Source organism: Hesperophylax consimilis, chromosome 26 (genome assembly GCF_061612785.1).
Source record: "Hesperophylax consimilis isolate HC1 chromosome 26, BYU_Hcon_1.0, whole genome shotgun sequence".
Lineage (NCBI taxonomy): Eukaryota > Metazoa > Arthropoda > Insecta > Trichoptera > Limnephilidae > Hesperophylax > Hesperophylax consimilis.
In genome coordinates this window covers 10,874,407-10,901,838 of record NC_142861.1, presented here as the reverse complement: position 1 = coordinate 10,901,838, position 27,432 = coordinate 10,874,407, and the positions used below count along the sequence as shown (strand labels likewise).

At 38.1% G+C, this 27,432-nt stretch overlaps 1 protein-coding gene across 1 annotated transcript; it reads left to right on the top strand.

Annotated features, from left to right (window-relative positions):
• LOC149411106 (uncharacterized) lies at nt 1-21,847 on the top strand (the record flags this gene model as incomplete). The annotated part of the gene is made up of 12 exons (XM_089647640.1): nt 1-632; nt 2,710-2,950; nt 8,687-8,760; nt 11,701-11,917; nt 13,227-13,317; nt 13,786-14,020; nt 14,825-14,923; nt 15,099-15,194; nt 15,568-15,739; nt 18,243-18,462; nt 20,230-20,690; nt 21,618-21,847. Coding segments are annotated over 12 exons (2,619 nt in total), but the record flags the coding sequence as incomplete, so codon positions are not given.
• Nucleotides 21,848-27,432: the final 5,585 nt, after the last annotated feature.

The following is a 27,432-nucleotide window of genomic DNA, read 5'->3' as shown; positions in this document are numbered from 1 at the left end:
AACAATGGCGATGAAATTTCTTCAAAATCGCCCAGTGAATCGAAAGAACCGCCAGCTCCTGCTGACGAGATTTTGGATGGAGACAGTGAGAAAAGTGAATCTATTAGTTCTATAGGACAATCTTCGTTACGAGTAGAAAACAGCAGTTTGACCAGAAAAAGCTGTTTATCCCCTTCTCAACAAAAAGGCAGCCATTTCGACGTGTCCATTCGCAGTAGTAGAAGTGGCAAAGAAACGCGTTTTTCCGACTCCGACAAAGGTTATATCCCATTTTCAAACGACAAAAGTCGCAAAGACAGTGAAAACTCAAACGATTCTCCCGCCATTGACGTTCGAAATCCTTCAATAAAACAAGATGGCGGCTCGGAGTGCGGGAATTTAAGTGATTTCCCTGTTGATGTTGTGGTGCGGGATTGCAAGTCAGACTCAGAAGTGATCGACGGTGAAGATGACAGGGATGTGTGTGCCAATGGGGGCGATGGGGCCCCCAAGTTAGCGAGCTCCCTGAACGCTGCTTCTTCGGGGGCCGCGCGACCTAGGATCACCCGGAAGAGCACCCGCAGTAAAAGCTGGTGCGCCAGGTCGGGAGATGACGGGCTGTCTGTTGCTGATATAAGATTACTGAGAGAGAGGTCAGTTTTTTCTCATTATGATATTATTTGATATCTAGGTGGGTACCTGCCAACTACTTGTTTTTATGCTCTGTTGGTAAAATCATGGACCTAAAAATCCAGATCCATGGGTAAAATGGCACACGCTCTTGCTTCTCTTCTACTTTCCTACTTATACATTTGATCATCCCGTGTCTTCCTGACGCGTGGCTGACTCCCTTCGTTTGCTCTCATGTAATATATTCTCCTGTAAGCCAAGATCATGCAGAGTTTTTATTTCCTTTCTAAAATAATATATTTATATAGTTTTCCTCAAACAATTGGTCATAGGTACTACACTATTTTATTGTAGGTACGACTGTCTTTTTTTAATGTCAAATTAAATTTATCTTTATTATTACAGTGTTATTTGTTAATGAAAAGACGTGCAGTCATGAAACTTTGGTCATACATTCATTTTAGCATTATGCCTGTGACAGACCACGCTATAAACGCGCTATATTCTTGTGGCTCGGCCTATTTCAGCATATCGCTCTCCATACATTCCCATTGGTAATGTATGGTGAGCGATATGCTGAAATAGGCCAAGCCATGATGCGTATAGCGTAATGTGTCGCCTTCCCTAGATCTGCAGAGTCCGCCCAAAAAAAGTGATGGAAAACCGCTCAAGGGAAGGGGTTTAACCATTGTTATTTTCATTTCTTTATTAAAAATCTTTTTTATATCACCATATAACGGGTTCCATGATAACTCAACGCAGCTTTTAAACGTGACATAATCATTAAAAGCAATGGAAAAAACTAACCTTTAAACCAAACTTACGTAAACTTTCTAACCTAGTTTCACTTTTCATGACTTTATATCACTTTTTAAAGGTGTGTTGAGTTGTCATTTTGATGAGTTATCCGGTCCCCCAAATAATGATATCATCGACTTGGGAGTGGTCTCTTTCGATTCAGCACTAATAAAAACAGAGTAAACGATACCTCACTCGACCTAGTTTGTAAATATGTATTTTTCAAAAATGTCACCCTCTCCTTCTTCATACAGGGGTGTTCAACCATTTTTGGTGCGGACTCCGTAAATAGTCCGCATAAAAATATCCAATATAACTGTTCTTCGTGAGGAGCCAGCAAACTGGCTTAGCATCGGTTCAAGGAACATTTAATGCTGCAAATACAGGGTATTCCAATAAGAGGTGTTATGTTGAATAGCCCGCTATTTCGGTAGATGTTACTTTTGAAGATGTCATTTTTTGACATTTGACAAGTAGAAACTACGCCATTAATAAAAATGGAACGATACACGCTTCAACAACGCATTGAAATTATTAAAATTCACTTGAGTGAATCAAATGCAAATCATCTTGAGTGATGAGGCCCATTTCCATTTCCATCATTTCTCGGTGGCTTCGTCGACAAGCAAAATTGTCGCATCTGGGGCTCGGAAAACCCAAGAGTTATTGTTGAAAAGCCTCTCTATCCTCAAAGTGTGACTGTTTGGTGCGGTTTATGGTCCGGCGGAGTCATTGGACCTTACATTTTTTAAAATGAGGCTGGAGCAACAGTTACGGTGAATGGATTGCGCTATCGAGAGATGATTAATGATTTTTTATGGCCGGAATTGGATGGTATTGATCTGGACAATGTTTAATTTCAACAAGACGGCGCTACGTGCCACACAAGCAACGAAACCATTGATCTTTTACGATTGAATATCAAAATAACACCTCTTATTGGAAAACCCTGTACATGTGCAAGCCGAAACGCGAGCCGAGCCCCGAATTACGGGAAAGGAAAGAAGGAACAGCAAATGGCGCGAAATGCCACTTGCGGTTGCTTCGTTCCTTGCTCATAACTCGAGGCTCGGCTCGCAAATGTATTCGGGCCATTAGATAGATTGGATTCGCAGGCAAAGATCTGCACACCAGAGTACTGTATTTACACGGTAACCGGGCAATTCAGAAAAGTGGCAAAAGTGTTGAAAAAAAACTTGCTTAGGTTAAAAACTTAGGTTAGGTTTATAGGTCACTTTTCAAAAGGTGTTGAATGGCCACTGTCCTGAGTTGTCATGGAATCATACACATAATTTTTTTCAGGTTACTGCGGACGCAATCTCATCCTCAGCCCACGGCTATCCGCGGCTTCACCACCGCGCAGAAGCTGACGCTGGCCTCGCTGGCCCTGGTAGACTTTATGAGCTTCTGTTCCATGTCTATCATGGCACCCTTCTTCCCGCGCGAGGCCAGCGAGAAGGGCATGACAGACTCTGTGTCCGGCTTCGTCTTCAGCTTCTACGCGCTAGTCATGTTCATAACCTCGCCGTTCTTCGGCAAAATCGTGAGTTTAAAAAAAAAATTATAATATGTTATGATTATTTGACATTTCCATCATTGTAGGGAAGGGAAATCTATACTACTCAGGAAGTGACCCACAGGACAGAAACCGTCGAAACGGAGTTGCTGTATTTGTCATGGAGAAGTATGTAAAATTTGTTAAGAATTTTGTACCCATCTCGGACAGAATAATATTATTACAATTACACTGTCAACCCATCAACATGAATATTATTCAAGTGTATGCACCAACAGCGGAAGTGAGATATGATGGTGATGTGGAATCTTTTTATGACTCACTAGCCAGTACATTGCAAAGTTTGAAAGGAGGAGAAGTCAATTTTGTCATTGGAGACTTAAATGCCAAAATTGGTGAAGGTCGCCGCTCTCATATAGTTGGTGAATATGGCTTAGGCATAAGCAATCAAAGAGGTGATAGACTATATGAATTCTGCCAGGATAAAAATATGGTTGTATTAAATACCTGGTTTAAACTCCCGAAAAGAAGGCTTTATACGTGGAGATCACCCCAGGATGGAACAATCTATGATATTGTCAGGAACCAAATTGACTATGTGTTAGTAGACCATAGATTCAGGAACTCCGTAAAGAGAGTCACCACGTACCCTGGTGCGGACATTGGTTTTGACCATGTTTTGTTAACTGCCGATATTGTTTTACGCTTAAAACAAATAAAAAAGCCCAAAACCAAAATTAAAATGGAAATCTCGAAACTCCATGAAGAAGTGGTCAGAAATAGGGTATCTCAGACTTTGAACGATAATATTAGGCTACTCCCTTGTGATCCATCGATAGAAATACAAACACAATGGGATAACCTTAAGTCAGTTATACGTGAAACCTGTGATGTAAATTTGAAAGTTGATAAGCAAATTAGAAAAAAGAATTGGATGACTGACCACATTTTGAACTTAATGGATGAGAGACGTAAACACAAACATAATGAGACACAATATAAAAACTTACAAAGAACGATTAGACGTGAAATTAAAAAAGCCAAAGAAGAATGGATGAAGTCACAGTGTGAAGAACTAGAATCGTACAGTCGTAGTCACAATGCATTCAAACTTCACAAAAAATTAAAGGAAATTACAGGCACTTCTAGAAGAATTACTCCATCATGTTTAGTTGACGATTCCAATAAATTAATATTGGATGAAAAAGATATTTTACAAACATGGGAAAAGTATATTCATGATACATTCAAAGATATTAGACCTGACATTAATATTCCCAATGATCAATTGCATGGACCATCGATTTTAAAATCAGAAATTCTTCATGCGATAAAGACTTCAGACAATAGAAAAGCGTGCGGACCAGACGATATTCCAGTTGAGGTGTTGAAGCTCTTTAATGATGAAAATGTTGACTACCTGTTGAGGTTATTTAATTCTATATACGACACAGGGAATATACCCCAAGATTGGCTAAAATCCACCTTCGTGACATTGCCTAAAAAACAATACCCTAAGAAGTGCAGTGACTATCGATTAATAAGCCTGATGAGTCATGTCCTTAAATTATTCCTCAAAATAATACATGCCAGGATACGCAATAAGTGCGAGCAGGACTTGGATGACACCCAGTTTGGCTTCAGAAATGCGTTTGGGACGCGTGAGGCATTATTGTCTATCGATGTACTATTGCAAAAGTGTCGTGACCAAAGAAAGGAAGTTTTTGCCTGTTTTATTGACTACGAAAAGGCATTTGACAGGGTAAAACATGCTGACCTAATGAAAATGCTTGCGGATTGTAACGTTGACACCAAAGACCAGAATTTCATAAAAAACCTGTATTGGTTCCAAACAGCAGAAATAAGACATGGGAATGAGAGATCTAATGCAATTGCCATTCAGCGTGGAGTACGACAAGGCTGTATCCTGTCGCCACTATTGTTTAATCTCTATTCCAACTATGTCTTTAAAAGAGCCCTAAGTAATACTGAGAAGGGCCTTAAGATCAACGGAGTTGTCATTAATAACATAAGATACGCAGATGATACTGTATTACTAGCTGACTGTATCGATGACCTCCAAGACCTATTAAATCTTGTTAATAATGCTGGTGAGCAACTGGGCCTAACAATCAACGTTAATAAAACAAAATGGATGACTTTTGGACGACTAGATCACTCTGAATCAGTGATACAGTTAAATGGTTGCAATGTCGAAAAGGTCGAAAGATTTAGATACCTCGGAGTTTTCTCACGGAGACTCTTGACCCAGATGTAGAGGTTAGGTGCAGAATTGAAGCAGCAAGAACTGCGTTCATTAAAATGAAATCCCTCTTCTGCAATGATAATATCAGCTTAAAACTAAGGCAGCGAATGCTAAAATGTTATGTGTGGTCGGTCTTGTTGTATGGATGTGAAACATGGACCTTGAAAGTAAATACCATGAACAGGTTAGAGGCTTTTGAAATGTGGCTTCACCGGAGAATACTCAAAGTACCATGGACCGACATGATCACCAACACAGAAATTCTCAGGCGGGCTAGAGCAGAGAGAGAACTGCTTAGATTAATAAAAATCAGGAAAATTTCATATCTGGGTCATGTACTTCGAGGGGAGAAGTATCACTTGCTCCAGTTAATTTTGAAAGGCAAGATAGAGGGTCGCAGAGGGCCTGGTAGGAGACAAATGTCTTGGCTGCGAAACATACGAGAGTGGACCGGCATTAGAAGTGTGGAGGAGCTATTCCGGGCAGCGCAAGACAAAGAGACATTTTCAAGAGTGATCGCCAACGTCGGGGGGACCTGATACGGCACATAAAGAAGAAGAAGTGGAGTGACCATTGCCAAGGCCTCTTTCGAAGGGGACGTTCTGCAGTGGTACAACACCCCATCAAAGTGAAATAAATTAAATTGTTAAAATAAATTGTTTCAATCTACTACCTTAAAAAATTAGAAGTATTAATGGCTGGTATACAAGCATAATGAGTGCGAATTTTCGTGATAGATTATGATCTGTGGCCGCACACATGTAATATTATTATGAATACGGCGCCTCTGAGTGATATCAACTATCAATACTGTAGGTTCATTATTAATTGTAGTATGTCGTGATAAAAACACTCATAATTATTTAAGTTCGTGGAAAATTACATTTTATTATGTAGTAACTAGACATTAATCACTGAAACCAACATGACTGTACACTTTACTCTTACTGAAAATTTTAGTAAGAATGGTCATATTATTTATGTTTTTGATTCATAGTAAGATTAATCATGACACGTGACTTGGTTTGCGGTGTAGTTTTTTTTTTACATTAATCCCGCACAGGAGGCGCCGAGGCAAATAATTTCCCTCAGAGCCTATGTCATCTTTGGGGATGCTGGTAATAGTGTGAAAAAGATATTTTGCCATTATCATCGCCACTATCTATCTCACTCTGACACATGGAAAAAAAACAATTCTTTGATTGAATAATTATTTCAAATTGTGAGTAAAATTGATATATCATTTTTTTAAAGTAAAACAGTAAATCTTAAACCATTTTAAAATTAGCATTCAACTAGCTGTTTTTGCAATAACATTCCAGGTCGGTGTGGTACATTTTTTTTACAGTATGAAGAATCAAAAATATATTTAAAAAAATTTCAATTAATGACAGTCAAAAATATTTTTTTTACAAACGTAAAGCGCATCTACTTTATTTTTGAACTATGATCAATAGCACCATTATTCAGGATTGCGTGACAGAAATTAGAATTGTAAAATATGAAAATTTGTAGTTGTAGCATTAAAAAAAAAATTAACCAAAGGTTTTTGTTATTTTTTTTGGGGGTGTTATGCCGTGTTGCGCTAACTCAGCCAACGTTTCGGACAGCGTTACAGTGTCCACCAACATCAGGGCAGATGTGTCACACATCAAATAAACCCCAAAAACAAATAACACAAATACTTTTGGCCGTGAAAATCTTAACCAAAGGTTTTCCCTAAATTCGTAAAAGTGCGTATATCTCGAAAACTGGAGACTTTTTACAGAGGTCATATTCAGATATTTTGATTAGGGGCCGTTCAAGTATTACGTAAGCAGATTTATTACAATTATTTACCTCCTCTTCCCCCTTGTCACCAAAAGTAAGCAAAGCTCTTACCCCCCCCTCCCATGCTTACGTAAAAATTGGTACCTATATCACAGACATAGGAATTATATGTCTATGTACCTATATGCATTTTTCTGTTAATGTATTCTGTTTTTTAAGCGAGTACCTAAACGTATTAATTATTTGTGGGAATCCCCGAATATGTATTCGGTTTTCAAACATAGACAATGTGTGGGTTGCCAATGTGTAAAAAAAAAAAACTACTGCTGAGCAGTGCTGACGTAATCACTATCTCGACCCCCCACCCCCCCATGTCATCAAAAATAAGCAAAGCAAAGACCCCCCTGCCCCCCTATAGTGCTTACATAATACTTGAACGGCCCCTTAGTCTTGAGCTGGCCTTTTACTCCTTGAAAGGTTGGCGTCAAATATTGGGACACGTTGTATAAACAGACAAGCTGAAGTCCCCGGCGTTGCTCGGTTTTTATGCAGATTTTTTATAATTATAATGTAGCCAGTGAACTTTCTCTTTTTTTGAAGGTCAAGTGTGCAAAATTTCATTAATCTTGGAATAAAACTGTAGATTTGTGTAAAAATCAAATCCACGCTCTCTCCCAATGTCCGCCAAATACACCGAGACTCTCCTTCATATAAATAGATGATATCTTGATATAGGTACATAAAACCTATTTATTTCAATCATCAGAAACTGTTTTATTATAAAATAAGAAAATCATAATGTTAAAAATAGAGCTGATCTGTCCGATACTACCCATCGTCGTCCGATAGTGCACGAAAGTTTTGTTATTTTGAAATACACTTTTTGGAAACACTGACTATTATTATTATTATTAAGTGAGGCATGGAACTGGCAAAGAAAGGATGAAAGTAGATTGAATGCTGTTGAAATGAGATCCCTGAGGCGTATGTGTGGTAAAACCATGTATGGTCGTGTGAGGAATGTGGAGATCTGCAAAGAGTGCAAGGCTGATGTAAGCGTAATGAGTAAGATCAAGAAAGGGACGCTTAGATGGTTTGGGCATGTAGAGCGAATGAGCGAAGAAAGGAGTGTAAGGAGAATTTACGATGCAAATGTGAATGGTAGCAGAAGTCGGGAACGCCCGAGGAAGACATGGCACGACCAAGCGAATCATCTACTTGATTCGGGCCATGTCAAAAGCCAGAACAACAGAAGAGTATGTATGAATGTGAATGAGGCAAGGAGTGTGTGTCAAGACCGAGTTGTTTGGCGGTCCGTCCTCTCTGCCTAACCCCGCGGAGAAACGCGTGATGGTTAGTTAGTTAGTTAGTTAGACTATTATTGATTTTTTTTAATTTAGCATACCAGAACTGACGTTTTCTCATAAATCATTCTATAAAAGGAATAAAAATAAAAATAGTTTGAAAACAGCTCCGTCCGATACTATCCTTACTTCTCCAAGCCAAAGCCACTTTTCGTGCTTCAAAATCATTTTCTGAACACGAGACGGATTGAAATAGTGAAAATTTATTAAATTATATTTGCGTTAAATAGATTGTCAATTCACTGCAGTAAAATGCAATAAACATGCATATTTATTTATAGAAATAATTGCAATTGGTGGAAATAATTATTGTCTAAACATTGTAATTAATTATTACTTATCTTATCTTTAAATTTTTTTCAGTTGCCGACTGTTGGGGCAAAATTTCTGCTGTTGTCCGGCATTTTTGTTGCAGGTTCCTGTAACTTACTGTTTGGGTGAGTCCTTGGAATGTTGACGGCAGAAAACTTTTTTTAGACTAGTTAAATCTTAGTTTAAATTTTTTTTTATTATTTCACGCAAAAAAAAATTATACAGTAAATACATTTGTTTATTATTCTTAGCCCACCACGCTAGAGATGTCCATGGGTTATGGCAGGTGAATTTTTTTTTTTGAAATTCATTTAATTCTGCATTTCGTCGCATTAATTCGTAGACTGCGTAACTCCAAATTTTTCGAAAATACGTTTTTAATGTCATCTGGTGTTAAAATTAGTCCCGCATCGACTAGTAAAACTTGCAAATTTAAAAAAAAATTAACCTTTTAGATAAACACAAATTAGGAAACTGCGTAACACCATGGTGCCATTTTTACTCGCGAATACTTCCTAACTCCTTAATTCAGCATTGGCCGGTGAGCCGTGCGCGTTGGTTGTGTTTTTGACTGAGGAAATTTATTTACTGTGTAATAGTTTTACCGTGAAATTAACTGAGATAAGTTGATTAATCAATTTTGACCATTTTATAACCTTAATTTTAATTATGAAGTCATGAATAGTGTTTGTATCTGTAGTCTAAACTGACGTCTTCTGCACCGTGTGACGCTCTGCCGTAGCTCTCTTGTTTTATGTGCCTCCGTGGTTGAGTTCATCGCTTTTACAGTGGTACATGCTTATCACCACACGCCCTCCTGATGTCATCATCACTGCACGAATTGATTTAACCAACCCGGAGCCCTTCGCGTCCTAATAGGTCGTTGTTCTGTGATTTTCTCTCCTTCAAGGTCACCATCTTTTTCCAAGTGGATCTCCTCCTGATGCATATCCGGATCCGGTTCTTCACTGTCCTCTTCAAACAAACCCAAAATATTGACGGTGGAACGTGCGACAATTCCATCTCGTCTCTCCTCAGACACAGTCCGTTCTCTGTCAGGCATCTTCCGCGGGTCAAGCACATGTCTTGGTATGCCATCTACTTCGATGTTGTTGACTGAAGTAAGTCCTGTCACCCTTCCATGCATGATGTGCATCTCCCATCTACTGGCTTAACCGCAAGAAGATCGCCCACTTAGAACTCAGTCAATACTTCCTCTTCTATATTCACTTGCGCAGAAGGGTGTCTCCACGAGTAAGTGTGAACTATACTAGACAGAGCAACACCTCGATCATCCTGACTTTTTGCAGCCAAAGATTGTACCAAAACACTGCCTTCAGAGGATCGCTTCCACTTCTGGCTGCAGTTCTCTTTATTGTTTGATGATGTCGTTCAACTATACCGTTTCCAGCTGGTCGGTATGCCGCGCGAAATCTTTGACGAACATTCCATCTCTTACACTTATCTGCAACATTGTAGGAACGAAATGCAGCACCATTTTCCATGAGAACTACTTTGGGCGGGTCTCTTTCCCGAAACACTTATTCCAAATGTCTGACAATCGAAGCTGCATTATCTGAATCGATTTCCCGCCACACGGCAAATCTACTCCTTAAGGACAGCATCTAGCTCCGCTATGTTGATGTGCCCTACATCAGTGGTCTTCCGCAGCCATGCGGCATCTTCAACAGTTCTCCCCTCAATTTTCAAGGTAACTCCAAGGGCCAGATTACTCGCATCACAGTAAACTCTGGCACCGCCTAATGATTCGGGCACTAGCCAGTCTCCTTGTACAGGATCATCAATTTGCACTCTCACCAGAAGCACTTCAGCCATTTTTTGGGCACTGTCACTGTCTGGCCTTGACACTCCCTCTTCATGAAGCTTCAGGCTATCCTTAGCCATCCACATACGGGGTAGTGCCCAGTCAGCTTGCCACAGATCTAAAATAATTCCCTTCTATTCAGGTTCGATCCTTCCTGCAGCATGGGAATATCATTGCCTCTTCTGAACACAAGACGCCCTACCTTATCACGCTCGATACGCAAACCGAGTACTCTTGCGCCCTCCAGCTTCTCGGGTGGTTTAGTCACCAGATAATAAGCAAGAAAGTGTGATGCAACCTCTGCAGCTGATATTATAAGTCATATACATATTATATTATATATACTCGTATATATAATATAATATTATAATATATATAAGTCGATTCGGCCAGGAAAGAGAGCTGGCGTTCCAGTTGTTACCGATCTAAAAGCTATAAAATATACCCAAGGAAAAATATTTTCACAAATTAAGGCATACTCATAGCAACTGGAACCCAATACCGGAAAGAATTCCTAAGATAAAAGGCTTCCAATTTAAAGATTTGCCAGCCCTGTATACGGAAAGGAAAGAAAAGTACGAGCATTTACAAGACTTAAAACAGACATTAGAAAAGGATTACCACTCCTTTTACGATAACCTTCCGCATCATTAAAATCATTAAAAATGCATCTAAATAGACTGCCTCGACATAAACATACATTGTTGTGTTTTATTTTGTGAATGTAAAATTCCTCTCCCAAATCTTCTGCTGGGGTTGTTCATAAAACTGTTCGCAGAAAAGTATGTATCTTTTGTAAAATACGTATTTCCATTCTCGGTTTTTATGTAAACTTCCTAACTCTGATTTAAAATAGAAAGCCTTAACTTACAAAAGTTTAATGATTGAAAATAAATTTCGAAATATATTATACGTTCGAAACTTCTTTCATTTTTTTTCACTACGAGGTTTTTTGTGCCTCCTGTAAAATTTTACATTTGGTGGTTACGCATTCTACGAATTAATGCGACGATTTGTATATAAAAATCACTCAAGTCTTTAATAATTAATAATGCCTTAAACATTCTTTCTGCACTGAATGCAAAAGGCCAAAGAGGTTGTTTTCTAATTTTTTTTTTTTATTTTGCTTTTTTTTTTGCATTTAATTTTAAACAATGATGTTTAAAATTACATGCCAAAATTTTATCACTGCTACTGTAATAGCCTTTGACAGCCGTTATTAGTGTAAATATGTTTGCAGAGTTCTGGAATACATCTACGACTACAACACCTTCACCACATTCTGCTTCCTGATCCGGGGCCTAGAGGCGCTGGGGGCCAGTGCCTACTCCACGGCAAGCTACGTGTTTGTGGTGAACACCTTCCCCAACAACATCGGCTCCGTCCTCGGCATCTTAGAAACCTTCATCGGGCTCGGCATGTCCGTGGGGCCCGCCATCGGGGGCCTACTCTATTCCGTTAGTCTCGTTCTCCTCTAATTACTATTGGATGTATTTTTGGAAAATAGTAATGGTCCCAGTATGGATCCTTGAGAAACCCTTAGAATTGAGTTGAAATTATCCATCCCCCTATAGGAGAAGGCACCAGGTGAAAAAGATGATCACATTTATTTGGATTGGGGACTTGGGGACTCTATTCTGTAATTCTCATTTTTCTATACTTACTATCAGATGTATTTTTGGAAAATAATATTACAATAATAATTCAATTGAATTAAGTTGATATCATATATTATGATGATGTTTCGCATAATTAGTCCGCCTCCTTCCTATAGGAAAGGGCACCATTTAAAGAAGGTGATTATAGTTATGTATTCGAACTCTATTCTGTAAGACTCGTTCTCCTCAAGTTACTGTTCGATGTAATTAATATAATATTTTGTTTTGGAAAAGTAATGGTTCCAGTACGGGCCCTTGAGGGACTCCATAATATTTATTGAATCGAAATTGAAAATTTTATTTCTAAGAATGTTGATGAAAGCAGATTGATATACTTATCTATTCAGTCCGGCATACGCATAGACGGCCGGCATAGTCCAGTGGTAACGCATTGGACTGCCATTCCGAAGGTCGCGGGTTCGAACCCGGCGTGCGCAAATAAATTTTATTTGATTAATTTGTGTTATTTCACAATTAATTAATTAAAATAATATATAGTATATTTGCGGCACGTTCCAGAGTGGAAGATACTACCAGTATCGCCCTGGTGTAAGACCACCATTCAGAATTGAAACGTTGCTCCAAATGGCTTTAGCCGTGTTTAGTGACTAGATCTGAATAGCCAGGTACTTCCCCACCTTCCTCTTTCCCTTCCCCACTTACCTTCAGCCTCACAACATCCTCCAATTGGGGATGCCATAGTCTCACTGGCTCCAGACAGGAGCAGTTGGGACTCTTGTGAGGTATTTATTCACTATAAAAAATAAATAAAAAAGTCATTTTGATAGTTTCCCTCCTGGACGCAGCCTGCACAATTATACCAAGCTGTAACTATTTGATTGCCATAGGGATGTATTTAATTCTATGCTCACCAGATTAATAGCTTAAGATATTTTATGGAATCAGGATCACCTAAGATTTTTATATAAAAACATTGGAATATTTAATTTCTAAATCTCAATTTCGAAAAGTAACCCTACATAGAGTAACTTTTTGATCTCCGGGGTCACTCTAAGTTTTCTAAATTTAATTATAGTACTTATATAATGTTTGATTTGAAGCAGAATGCTCTGGTTTGTTTGTTTGAAATGTAGTTATGTTTAGGAAGGTAGGGGGCTTTGGACTGCCGTTCTACGTGCTGGGAGTCGCCATGGTGATCACCATGCCCATCAACTATTTGCTGCTGCCTAACCAGGAGGGTGAGTCCACTAAACAACACGTTGCCATTCCTAAATTCTCAGATTCTTAATTTCCCCAATGTGATTCATAACCCACAGATCAAAGAAAATATCATAAGAGTTAATTTGTCTCATTGGAAATAGCGTCACCTTTTTGCTCTTTTACCTCTTACCTCCATATCTGACCCTTTTTTTATCTAACTTTCCCCATCTGCCATTTCTGACAAATTTGCTTCTTTCGAATTATCAAAATTTTTTGCTTTAAATTACTGCATTTGCCAAATATTGTGCTTCAATCGCCTATGCCCTTTTACCATATCTCATTTAAAATATCTGACCTATTTGCAATATCTGACACGTTTTTTCCAATTTGCATCCACCACCACCCCTTTTAGTTAAAAATATTTTTGGAAGGACCTGACCCTGTTGTTCTAGTTTACTTCATTGCCATATTGAATGGTAAATAAATAAGTAATCCTCTGTTTGAAGACTACTCGGTGTCCAACCAGAGCGGGTCGCTGCTGGAGCTGGTGAAGGTACCGGCAGTGGTGATCACGGGGCTGGTGATCGTGGTGGTGTCCAACACCTGGGCCTTCCTGGACCCTACGCTGGAGCCGCACCTGCGCCAGTTCGACCTCAGCGCCGAGCAGGTCGGCCTCATCTTCCTGCTGTTCTCCGGCCTCTACGGACTCTTCAGCCCCGTCTGGGGCTACCTTTCAGACAGGTGAGACAACCTCCGAACAAACTGATTATGAAAACCTAACTTGACCTCTAAATCTCTTGCAACTAGCATAACATATCAAAAGAAACACCGTAATAAAGCGATGTAACTACTTGTCGAAGCGGCATCTACCAAGCTGGGATCCTACCTGATCTATTTTATAGAATGAACTTTTTTTAAATGGAAAGGAATTGTTTCGTGTTCCACGCTTTATTTTATTTTGTTCGAACGTGCTCTGTTCTATGGTTGATTCTATGTATATTATGTATTATTATTATTATTTAAAGAGCGGGCAATTAAATCACTTTGTGTGACAAGATATTACCGCGAGTAACTCAAATAGCAGCTACTAGATTCGAATATGTTCAATTCTAGTCGTGGGAAGTCAGAAAAGCATGTATTTGACGGTCATGACCTTTTTGCCGCTACTCAGATCTACTGTCGCCTCGTCTGATGTCATAAAGCTAGTCACTTAAAGGATGTGTCACACAGAGTGATTTTGTCACTGTTACTTTGCCGTGGTTGAGAAAGCAACTAGCTATACGAGATGTCAGACAAGGCGACAGTAGTGCTGTGTAATGGTAACTACGGCAACGGTAACGACACATGACTACCAAATTCTAACGTTTCTGGCAAACAGAATTCAGCATCTTCTATTCTAGTCACCGCTACGTTTAGTGATTGGTAGTTGAGTCACTTGTGGTTCAAACATCCCAACCTTAGGATATTACAAATTGATCTTCTTAAAAAAATATATTATCAATAATAATAATATTATTGATTGATGAATTGATTTTTCATTTTCAGGATTGACCGGCACTGGTGCATGATGGTGTGGGGGCTGCTGCTGTGTTCTGTAGGGCTCCTTCTACTGGGACCCTCTCCCCTGCTGCCCTTCCTCGAGAGGTAAACAACACTCGTCAATTAACCCGCAAGCGGCGTGCCTTGAAATATAAGAGGTTATGTGAGAACACAGCAATGTCAAGCAATAATGAGTTCCAGAGATTCTACTTTAGAGTTCATTATTAACATTGTTATATTAATGATATGGTGATGACAATGTTGAGTTTGTGATTTTCAGCTCTCTCTGGCTCAACCTGGTGGGTCTGTCCATCATCGGGATCTCCGTGGCACTCACTCTGCTGCCCACCTTCCAGGGAGTGCTCACCAGTTCCATGTATGTAAAGTCTTAACATTTAATTGCATGATCCTAAATTGGGTGACGTGTGTACGATTTACAGTCAATTTACTGCCATCTGTTAACGTTTTTTGGGTTGAGAATATCGCCCATTTTTTGCACGATATTTTGATCCGTGTCAATATACACTATCGATGCAAATGTGTGGCGAGTGATACGATGAAATAGGCCAAGTCAAGAAAATATAGTGCGCTTATAGCAAAGTAATATTTTGATTCTTCTTGATTCAATTCAATTCATTCAAAATAAGAGGAAAATGGCTTTCCTAGTAATTAGTGTAATCTGAATTCGAAAAGCCTAGGGGACTTCAGCTAGTTACCTTATATGTATAAGTGAAATGTATTTGTGACAGTGAGGAGGGCGGCTGCGGAGACAACCTGGGAACGTACAGCATCGTGGCGGGTGTGTGGAGCTGCATGTATTCGCTGGGGGAGGTGATCGGACCCTCACTGGGCGGAGTTCTACTCAAAAACTTTGGCTTCCCCATCTGTTCCACCGTCATGGCTGCCCTCACCTTCATACTGGTAAACATCACATTTTATACCATCATTTTTACATTGATTTGAGAGGTAAATAAGATACTAGTGGACCCCACAATCCTTCGCTATTGCTTATGTCTTTCTCAAGCGTCTCTGACTTCTTCCACCATTCACTACTGTATACCACACGGTTACTGTTAAAAAACTACATTACATCCACTTAAATTCGACTCCGTATCTCATTCCAGTGCAGATATATTGCGTTAAGTATTCCTCGGGCGTCCCCCACTTCTTCTACCATTCAAACCACTCTCTTAACACTCCTGGCATTAGGGAATGCAATCCCGGTATACCGGGATCCCGAAATACCGAGATCCCGCAGACATTTTGCGGGACTAATCTCGGTCGAAAATTTTGCGGGATCCCGCTGGACTGGCGGGATTACAGAGAAGCTTCTACAACTGCATCGACGTCCAGTTTTTCCACATCGGCTCATTGTGAACCTCAACCATCAACAAATAAAATCACTGACCATTTTTCAAGCGAAAACAATACCGTCGAAAAGAGGGTATCACGAATGGTGTCTAAAGATGGTTTACCATTCCGAGTTTTCTGTACCTCGTCGGATTTGCGAGATCTTTTTAAAGCCGGGGGTTTTAACTTACCAACATCGTCTAATTCAATCAAATTAATGGTTATGAATTACGGCAAGACACTAAAAATGATGGTTATTCAAGATCTTTTAAAGCTGAAAGAGAGCAACTACAGATTTACCCTCACTTACTCTGAATTACTTCAAGTCCGGTGGATTAAAAGGCACATACCTTCAATTCACTTACAATGCGCTGATGACTATTGTGCCAACCAGTGGGAAGCTGAACGAGATTTTTCAGCCGCTGGCTACCTTGTGTCCAATATCAGAAGCCGTTTATCAGATGACACAATTAATACTTTTACTTTTTTACGAAGCTATTTCCAAAATAATGTTTAATTAAACTTATGATGCTCATTGTACAAGAATATTGTTTATCGTGTGAACGTTATTATTAATTGTTATTGAACGTTATTATTAATTGTTATTGAACGTTATTACTGAAATTTCAGTTCAGTTTCAGTGCCGGCAATCCGGGCGTTAATTTTATTTTCATTTGTGTACATAGATTTCTTTTACCCACCTCACTAGACAAAGTCTGTTCCGAGGCGGGTATGTTATGTAAATTTATGTCTTATCTTATTCTTTGCCAATTTATGACTTGAACTTTACCTGTGTCTAACTAAAGGTATACCTATTAATAAATCATTTAAAATGTCCCAAAGAACTTGGTTAAAGTGGTTAAGGTATTATAAATTTAAAACTCTAAAAACAAGGTTGGTAGATCGAGGTATTAGGTCTTTATTATACGATTGATTAGATATCTAAGTCCACTCTGCTGGATCCCGCAAATACCTGGATCCAGCGGGACTAAGATTGTTCAGTCCCACAAATACCTGGATTGACATTTTCTTGCGGGATTGCATTCCCTACCTGGCACCAATAAGAACAAACTTTGGAATTTTCAGCGACATCAGTTATGCGAGCGCAAACATACGCCGACTGAATTTTTATATATTATTAAGATTAAGAAAAAAAGTGTATTTGTGGGCGAACGTTTTCAATTCATTGAATTCTTTCTCCCCATCAGATCCTATTCATTTGGCCAATTTTGGACTAGTGAGATTGATTATCGTTCAAGAAATAATTTCGATGTTTAAATTTGATCTCAAGTATATACAATAAAATTGGTCACCCACAATATGCGCAGTTCGTCTTTATCTCTTCAGTAATAGATAAGACACAAATTGTATACATAGTTTTAAGGGCTGTGTGACTGATGTAGATAAGAGACGGCATGAGAGAGTGACAAGGACTATAAAAGCGTGCAAACAGTTTTCCAATGTCTCTTCTTCATCACCCGTTGTTACTGGAGATGTATTGACTATGTAGATAGATAGACAATAGACTGAATAATTAACACAATGTATTTTTATTGACATTTCTAAATGTTAAACGGCTATGTTAAAATATAAATAAATTGACAATGTCGAATTGAAATACTCACTTTAAAAATACGTCTCCATGTACTTTTTGACACTAATAATGGAATTAATTGGTTAATGTGGTCTTTAGCCATAACTCGTGATATTTGAACTTTCTGAATTCCATTTTATTACAGGCTACATTGTCATTCTGCCAACCCAGTTCATAATATAATTAATGTTATTTACATATTATGTATAAACTTTGGATGACTGTGTTAAAAATGTAGAACAGTTGAACGAAGAGAGGAATATGAATAAGGAAAATAAATGACGCGGAAGTGAATAGTAGAAGAAATTGGGGACGATGGCGGAGTGATCATGTGAATCAAATACTTTAGTCGGGTCCTGTCAAGAGTCAGAAAGTAGAAAAGTATTATGTATGAGACGATATAAATGTGAGTAACCAAGGAGTATATGATAAGACTTTGGCGGTTGGTTAGTAATATCTATATGATCTGGATAATTCCAGGCCCTGGTGACGCTCACTTTCTTCACGATGAAGGAGGCCACTAAACTGTCTACTGAGAGCTCCGACTCCCTCAGCGGCGAGTCTAGCTCCCCGCCCAGCTGGGGCACCGGGGGCTCCGGGGCAACTGCCCTGGAGCAGGCGCTGGACGAGGAACACCCACTGCTCTCCTCGCAGGACAGTGGCACCGTCAGGAAGGGGCGCCAGAGCTACGGGGGCACAGGTAAACAAACCTACCAACACCCTCCACACCCCACTATTAGTGCCTCCCAGAGATGTGCAAAATGGGTACCCAAAACCATTTGAAATGCAAAATGGAAATGGGTCAAAACTTTTCCATTTGAAAATGCAAAATGCAAAATGGTTTTTAGAAAAGCATTTCAAATGCAAAATGCAAAATACCTATTTTCAAAATGCATTGAAAATGCAAAATGGTTTCTCAGGTCAAACAATCAAAATAATTATAGAATTTTTAAACAATTTTGTCATTTAATAATGGACATCAATGTAGAACAAACATATTACATGATGGTAAATCCAAAAACACCATGACTACAGATTATAAAACCACAAAAAAATTGCGCGGGAATAATGTTGCCAACGTAAAAACATAGAAACTGCTATCTAACATTCAATATTACAGCGTCATGGCCCCATGTTCAGTATTTTTTGTAATGATATCACTCAATTGCCAGGGCTCCTACCAGGGAGCAACTTGACAAATGTAAATTATCTCTCATAGCGAGGTTGAGGACCGACTGATATTTGGGGCTTATGAAAAAAAGATGAGTGGTGATAGTAGGAAGTATATTGCAAAAAAGCATTTAAAATGTAAAATGCATTGAGAAAAGCATTTAAAATGCAAAATGCAAAATGGTTTTTAGAAAAGCATTTAAAATGCAAAATGGAAAATACCCATTTTGCATTTTGCATTTCCATTTGAAATGGATTTATTTGAAATAAAGCACATCTCTGGTGCCTCCACACCATTGGTTTACCCAGTACTTACTGAAGCCACCACTTCGAAAGGCTTTGTTGTGCAATCCCCCATTGATCGATCCTTTATAATAATAATAATAATTGGATGACTTGTATAGCGCCGTTTTTGTGCAAAATCACCTCAAAGGCACATGTTTTCTTTTAAAGTTGGATATGTGTGGAGGCGTCTTAAACATGATACAGGTGTCAGGCCATGGCAGACTTACCAGTGATTCTTGAGCTTATTTGGAGTAAAAGATGTAGACATTTAGAACTCCATGTGATATGCATCGCGTCCCATTCCCAAAGTATTGGACAGTAAGGGGTGGTGCATATAATGTGGTGCAAGCGTGCTTATGTTTGGTTCGAGAATGGCACAACATGTAAAAGAAATTTTAAAAAATTGTTTTTATGTTTTGTCACCGAAGACCGAAATGTCATCTGCATTTTTTACTCCCCAGAAGCTCAGAAATTTCTGGTTCTCCATGACCTTCCTGATGCATCCTGGATAGTAGGAGATCCATCCGTAATCCACTGTATTAACGCCGCATGTCGCAGCTTGATTCCTTTAAGTATAATACCTAAGGAAGGCCCCGATAATTTAAACACCCTTGCAACTTTAAATAACGCTCCCCGCTTACCACCAATTCTCAGACTGTCAGCGTTTGGTAAAATTTTGATGACTGTAATGCTTGATGACGGATCAATCAACCCAACTTAAAATTTGACCAAACGCTCGGCATTTAACAGACTATTTGTTGCAATACATAATATTTTGTAGAAGTGATGAATGTCAAAAAATGTGATGGGGTTTCAACAACTGGGCCTTATAGATCGCTCTTTTATTCGCCACAATAAAATCAAAAATGAAGTAGGAACTTTCTTCAATTAGGACACTCTGGCATTTTCAGTTTTTTTCATTTTCAAACAAGATGTACGAGAAGATAAGAATAGCGGTCATTCTTGGTGGGTGTCGCCAAGTAATGTGATATCCTTTTCTTCTTAATTCCAGGAATATCAACAAAGAATGGAAAAGAACTCAACCAGAACCAGCAAAACACTGACAAAATCAACCAGGCTTCAATCGACAACTTCAAGCTTAGAAACCTCTTTAAATCCAAGCCAAAAATCACACCTTCAAGCAACGATGAATCAGACAGCACGCAGAGCGACGATCCCACTACGATCGAAGGTCTCCGGGCTCTCATCCAGAGTGAATTCTACCAGAAATACCTGGACGAATCCTTTGTGAAGATGGAAGCCAACGACTGCAATAATGTGTTTAAAGAGAACCCGTTTATCTGGGATCGAAACGTGACAGACGAGGACTCCTTGCGGTTTAAGAAGAATGAGTCGGGGCTCTTTCCCCGGCTGGGAGAACCGAGCCCTAGTCGAAGAGCCTCCACGGACCTGCATAACTACAACAAGGACAAAGTCAGATATTACAAGGAGAGCCGGATGGATGATTGTGACGTAAGTCAACTTTCTATCCATTTTTCTTGCATTATTTTTAGGTGTTTGAGGAAGCCAAGACTTTTCAAGTCACTGAATTTTAGAATTTGGACACATTCTTATGGTGGGGAAGTAGGTTGGAATTTATTCAGCCACACAATCCGGATGGATTAAGGATGAACTTTCTTGATTCTGATTTCTTGTTTCATTTTTTTTGCTCTTTTTGGTTCTTGCTGAAATTAGTATGGTCTTCTTGCTCAGACTTCCCCTCTTCTTTCTCATCCTGCTTGCTCTTCTTGCTGCTTGTTGCACTTCTGGCTCTTCTTGCTTACTTAATTACTTAATTACCTTCTCAATTTTATGCACTATTATGCACTTCTACTTCTACTGACTTTTCTTACTTTCTTGCTTCTGTTCTTATTTCTTACACTTTCTCTTCTTGCTTCTTGTTCTTCCTGCTTGTTCTTTTTGCACTTCTGTACTTTCTCTTTTTGTACTTCTTTTCTTCTTTCTTTCTTCTTGTTTTTTATGCACTTCTTGCTTCTTGCTCTTCCTGCTCTTTTTGTTACTTGTTATTTTGCACTTCTGGCTCTTCTTGCTTTCTTGTGTCTTTCTCTTCTTGCTGCTTATTATTTTTGCACTTCTTGCTTTGTTGTTTCTTTTTCTTCATGCAATTCTAGCTACATGTTAATTTTACTTATCTTGTTTTTAAGTTTTTTCTCTTCTTGCTTCATGTTTTTCCTGCTCTTCTTACTCTTTCTTCTAACTTTGTGATATCTAATCGTTGTCCTTGCTGGGATGAATGTTGTGAATATTTTAACAGTTTAATTTCTGAATGTCTGGGATAACCATATAAAATAATGTAATGTGTGATCTGAAAAACAAATTGGATATTACACAAAACAAATACTCTGTTCTAATGACTATTATAATAATTGTTTGTTACAGTATTTGATCTTGGATCGACATCAGGTGACGGATGTGCGCGGGACCGTGAATATAACCTCCAGCGGAGCCTGTGAGGTTTAGGGCTGCTTCATCTCTTAGTTAAATTATTAGTTCTTAGTCACTCCATTTATATTTATCAATAATAAGAACACCATTTATTATGTTTAATTAAATTAATAATATTTATGCTAATATTATAGTTGCCAAAACTTTTTATGTAGTACCATGAATTCATTCAGTTTCTTAATAAATATGATTTGCATATTTAATTAAAAATTATCAGTCCACAAAAAACCCGTATTGCCGGTAAGACATGGAAATTGGCAGAGGAAGAATGGAAGTAGACAGAATGATGTTGAAATAAGACCCTTGAGGAAAATGTGTGTTAAAACCATGTCTGACCGTGTTGTAAATGTGGAGATTCGGATGAATGAATCCAATACAAATGTTATGAAAGGGATAGTTAAGTAGTTTAGAAATACGGAACAGATGAATGAAGACAGGAATGCCAAGTGAATGTTAAAAGAAGTTGAGGATGCCCAAGAATGTGGCTGGTAATAATGTTCCCAGTAAAAATTTCCCCAGATAAAATGTTCCCTGCCAAAATGTCCCCGCTCGAAATGATCTCTGCCAAAATGTTTCTAGTTATTAGTTGCACAGTTGGTTAGGTTAGGACATGCAGAGTCTGTTGGACTGACTGCCAATGTAATGACATTTTACCTATTTCTAATTGGGAACATTTTGGTAAGGAATGTTACTACCGGAAACATTTCAACTGGGGACATTTTTACTTAGAGAGGGAACATTTTGAAAGGGAACATTGTTACTAAGAACATTATTACCTAGAACCGCCAAAGCAAGACAAGGCACGACCAAGTGAATTAAATACTTGACTACTCATGTCAAGAGTCAGTATAACAGAAGTGTGTATGCAATTTATTTTTTATTTTTTAAAGAAAGACATTCCCGGGTTACGGATAACCTGACAATATTAGAAAATCTCCTACTACCACCACAGTAAGCTGAAAATGTTGATTGTGTTGTGATGGAGGACTTAGCCAGCCGAGGAATTGAACACACTACACCAGGGTGGGACCCAAACGGGATTTTAACTCGATTCAATGATGAATTCTAATTTTATAAATACAATCTGTTAGTACCAGGGGCGGATTTAACAGTCAGCATTTCAGCAAATGCTGACTGGGCCCCCATCCTACTGGACCCCTTTAACGTGCAGGGCACTAGCCCAGGGCCCCCGGACTGATCATCGGCACAGGCCGCCCGAGGCTTCAGCAATCGCAGAAGGTACTTGCCTAATATAAAGCACCCTTAAGATAAAAAAATAAAAAATCCACGTAGGGGGCCCCGATAGCAAATAAGTTCCTTAAGATGTAATCTCTTTTAGGATGCTGTGAAAATGGTTCACTTTGAAGACACAGGACTCTGAAAATAATATGTCAATTTCTCCATAGGGCCCCGATCTCGGAGGGGGCCCCCAGCTAGGTACCAAAAAAGATAAACATGAGGACATAAGACTTGGAATAAAAAATTCACATTAATATATAAGCGGAAAATATAGCTTGTGAATTGATGAAGGAGATAGCTAGCAATGGAGTGAACACGCGACACCTGGGTGGGAACCCGACGCATTTGTCCACTCAGCTCCTAGCAGATTGTAATGCAAGTTGGAAAGTACCCCTACTGAAAATATTGATAACCTTTTCAAATTCGTGTTTGCAAAATGATCTTCACAACACTCATGGGACCAGGCGGGTTTAACTCCGATCGAAAATTGGAACCGAAATATTGTGATGTCATATGATTGCCTAGTAATAACTATATCCACCAATGAAAAACTTCGAAAGTCTATGGAATAAACGTTGAAAGTTTTTCATTGGTGTATAAAATAATAAGTAGGCTCCGAATGAGAATTGTACTATCTATATATTGGCATATCTATGGCTTTTTAGGACCAACTTGTTTCATACAAAAAGCCCGAAAATATCTATCTAATGAGTGGTTTATTTATGGGTGTGTCAATCTGTACATAATATAAAAATTTGGCGTCTTTTTTAGCTCTAAAATTGACCTCAACGATAAATTTCAATACACCATTCGAAATTTTTTGATCTAGCGAGTGGTTTATATGAGTGGTTTTCATGGGATATTGCTGGAAGATGAATTTGCTCTGTGCAGACCGGCAAAAAGTAAAAAGCATATTTTTCCGATCTATCGACTGCGAGATAATGCATTTTCTTTTTGATCAATGTTTTTGGTTTCGGTGTTAATTTTAGGGGTCACAAACCCCTTTTAGACAGAGCTTGGTGATGTGTAAGGTAAATCATAAGAAAAAAGCAAATTTGGAGTTTTCGATAATATATTTTATTTATTTATATGGCAAACAGTGATTTTTATGTATAAGGATAAGTTCAAACATGAAATCAAAAAGCAAAATTAATGAAAACACAAGTAACCACTGCATTTACAATATTATTATTATTAAAATGTTATGTATTTTACATCCAATAGGTTCGTAAACTATTCATTGTATTAAGATTACAAATTAATATATTCAATAACCTCCATTTTATAATACCATTTTTATGTACATACATATTAATAAGATCCTATTAGGATTGCAGCATGTTGAATGTTGGTTTAACAGTTAATACACGAAAAGTCACTTCAACCAAAGTAATTAATTAAATGATTACTGTTAGAACGCTGACAGCTTTCGTTTTCAATTAAATTTTGCTACTGGTATGCAATAATTGGCCTTTTTTGTAAATACCGCACAAGTCCCAACTGTTTAAAGCCAATGGGATTATGCATCCTCAATCCGGGTACGTTGTAAGGCTAAAGGGAGTGGGAGGGGAAAGTTGGGTAATTTTTGGATAGGGCCTGACACGCTTATTACGAATATTTTTTAGAAAAAAACTTTATATTCGCCTTAATTACTATAAAAGAAAACTTTTTGCATTTCGGGCGGCGGAAAATTATGAATTTAAATTTTCAATTGCGTTAACCAAAATTCACTTCGCGAATCGATGCGGCGGCAATCAGCTGCCATTAGGTACGTCACTGTTATGTTGGTATCCCTGATACATTGCGTAGATACGACTATGGCTAACTTCGTGGAAGACAAATGGATTTGTATCACAAACCATGTTACACAAACCTAGCGTATCCGGTAAACTAGTTGAAAACTGGGATGTTTTTCTTGCCTTGACGCGAGCAGGCGTTATTAAGGGGCACTTTCCTTTGTATCACAAACCATGTTACACAAACCTAGGTATCCCACGAAGATAGCAACGGTCGTATTTAGCTCTTGTTAATGCATCAGTGATACCAACATAACAGTGCGTTCCTAATGTCGCCACATCGATTCGCGGAGTGAATTTTGGTTTTACGCAATTGAAAATCAAAATGCATAATTTTCCGCCGCCCGAAATGCAAAAAGTTTTCTTTTATTGTAATTAAGGCGAATATAAAGTTTTTTTCTAAAAATTATTCGTAATAAGCGTGTCAGGCCCTATCCAAAATTTACCGAAAGTTGTTATATTATATTAAGGCTATTCAGATGTAGTCACTAAACGTGGCTAAATAATACTGAGAGTATAAATAATATCTGCCACTCTCTAAGCACATGGATACAATTTAGTTAAGGAATCAGTGGAGCAGGTGGTTAATCGAGCAAGAGTCCGAGACGTCAGCGAACTCTATTTTAACATTTAGTCAAACCTCTCGATCCGTTAGCAAAGGTTCTGAAAAATGGATTCCCTGACTTAGGTATACCGAGTAGCAAAAGTTACGCTAGTCCGTACCGGATACAGCCAAGTTGTGCGAGAGGCCAAATTACATCTCAACAGTCGCTAAATCTGATCAGGAACAACGGACTTCAAATGTTTCAACTATGGACAGTTAGTTTGAATTTTTGTTATTTGTTTTTGGGGTGTTATGCCGTGTTGCGCTAACTCCTTCTTTCTCGTTTTAAACGAAGAAAACCACTTTAAATAAAAAAAATTGATACGTTAATGTTAGCTCAGATTGGTTGGAGCTGGCAACACGGTATCACAACCTCATACATAAGCTCACATTTCACCAAAACCTCAAATAACAAATCTGCCCTGATGATGGACACTGCAATGCTGTCCGAAACGTTGGCTAAAGAAGGAGTTAGCGCAACACGGCATAACACCCCAAAAACAAATAACAAAAATACTTTTGGCTGTGAAAATCATAAATCATATTAGTTAGTTTGAAGTTTGTCCAGATTCTGATTGTGAACTAGCTGTACCACGCCGCGCGTTGCTCTAGCTCAGTCTGTCTGTGCAATTGAAAAAAAAATGATATAAGGTATATAAAAACACACGCGTATTCGAATGCAAAGTTGTGTCACAATTTCAAAGCAATATGTGAAGAACTTTCGGAGATTTAAGATATTGAACAAACAAACATTTACATTTTTATTTATAATCTATATTTATGAATGGAGCATTATATATTATTACAATAAAGTTATTTTTAATTTAAAAATTGTGTATGTATACATTTGATTTTGACATACACAATTATTTTGTATACATACATAATTGAATAAAGATTCTTGATAAAAAGTAAGCTACCTAAATAAAATATATACGTAGTAGTCAAACAAAGACAACTTACAAATACAATATAATACATAAATGCAATACACCATCACAACAATGTTTGCCTTTTATAAATAACTTCTTAAATTTAACATTAAATTTTGGTATCATCCATCATAAAGTGATGATTCAATCAATCAACGCGTAATAATATGTATATTTTGGATGGACTTATATTCGAATAATGGTATGATAATTAATAATAGCCCATGGTAAATTCATTACAATAATTAATGGTACGTGACTGTTACGCAAAATAAAATTGCATTTTTTGAGTGGGTGTTTCGACATGCTTATATTACACACATTGTACATGACCCTCTTAACCTAACCTAACACAGCAAAAAGATTATTTGAGAATTGGCAAGATGGGGCAACAGGGTTAGGTCAAGTTAGGTTGATGTCGCAATGTTTACAGTGATTGATCAAACTTTCGACCAGTTTCGGGAAAAACCTTTCAAAACTTGAACTAACAACAAATACAGAAAGATACATTAAGTTATCGTTAAGTTTTAGAGTGAGGAACAAACAAGAGAAAAAGGGTGGAAGTGTTTTGCTAGGAACAAATCAACATCTTGTAGTTAAAAAAATGCTTTCTGTATTTACCGTTAGACAGGTTCACTGCCAGCCTTGGAGAGGTGAAGACTTGGAAAATGCCAATATGTAAACTTGGAACCCATATTCAAAATGCTATAACTTTAAAACTAGAGTAGGTAGTTGAAAACCGCACAAGGACAATAATTTTTAATTCATTCCTAGCATAAGGACAGCATAAAAACAATGAAATTTATATTGACGCACATATTGGGCAGGTGTGGAGTTTCTCAAAACGTTGGCAGTAAACCTGTAAAGCTTATATTGACCCAAAATCAGTTGAACTTAATTCAATGGTTTAAAATGAAATATTTATTAATTTAATTAATGCAACAGCTTTTTTACTAACACGAAATATAAATACTTTTTCATTAATATTAGAAAAAATGCTTTTAGGCTTCTGATTAATATCTAATTTTAAACATTTTTGTTACCGTTAACACCCGATTCACGGGCTGTCGACGTTTGATTAAATGTTAACAACCATTTATTCGTGTTGGCTTAATCAATGGCTGATCAAACACCGCAACTTAAAATTTTACGAAACTTTGATGGGGCGAGAATTGGCG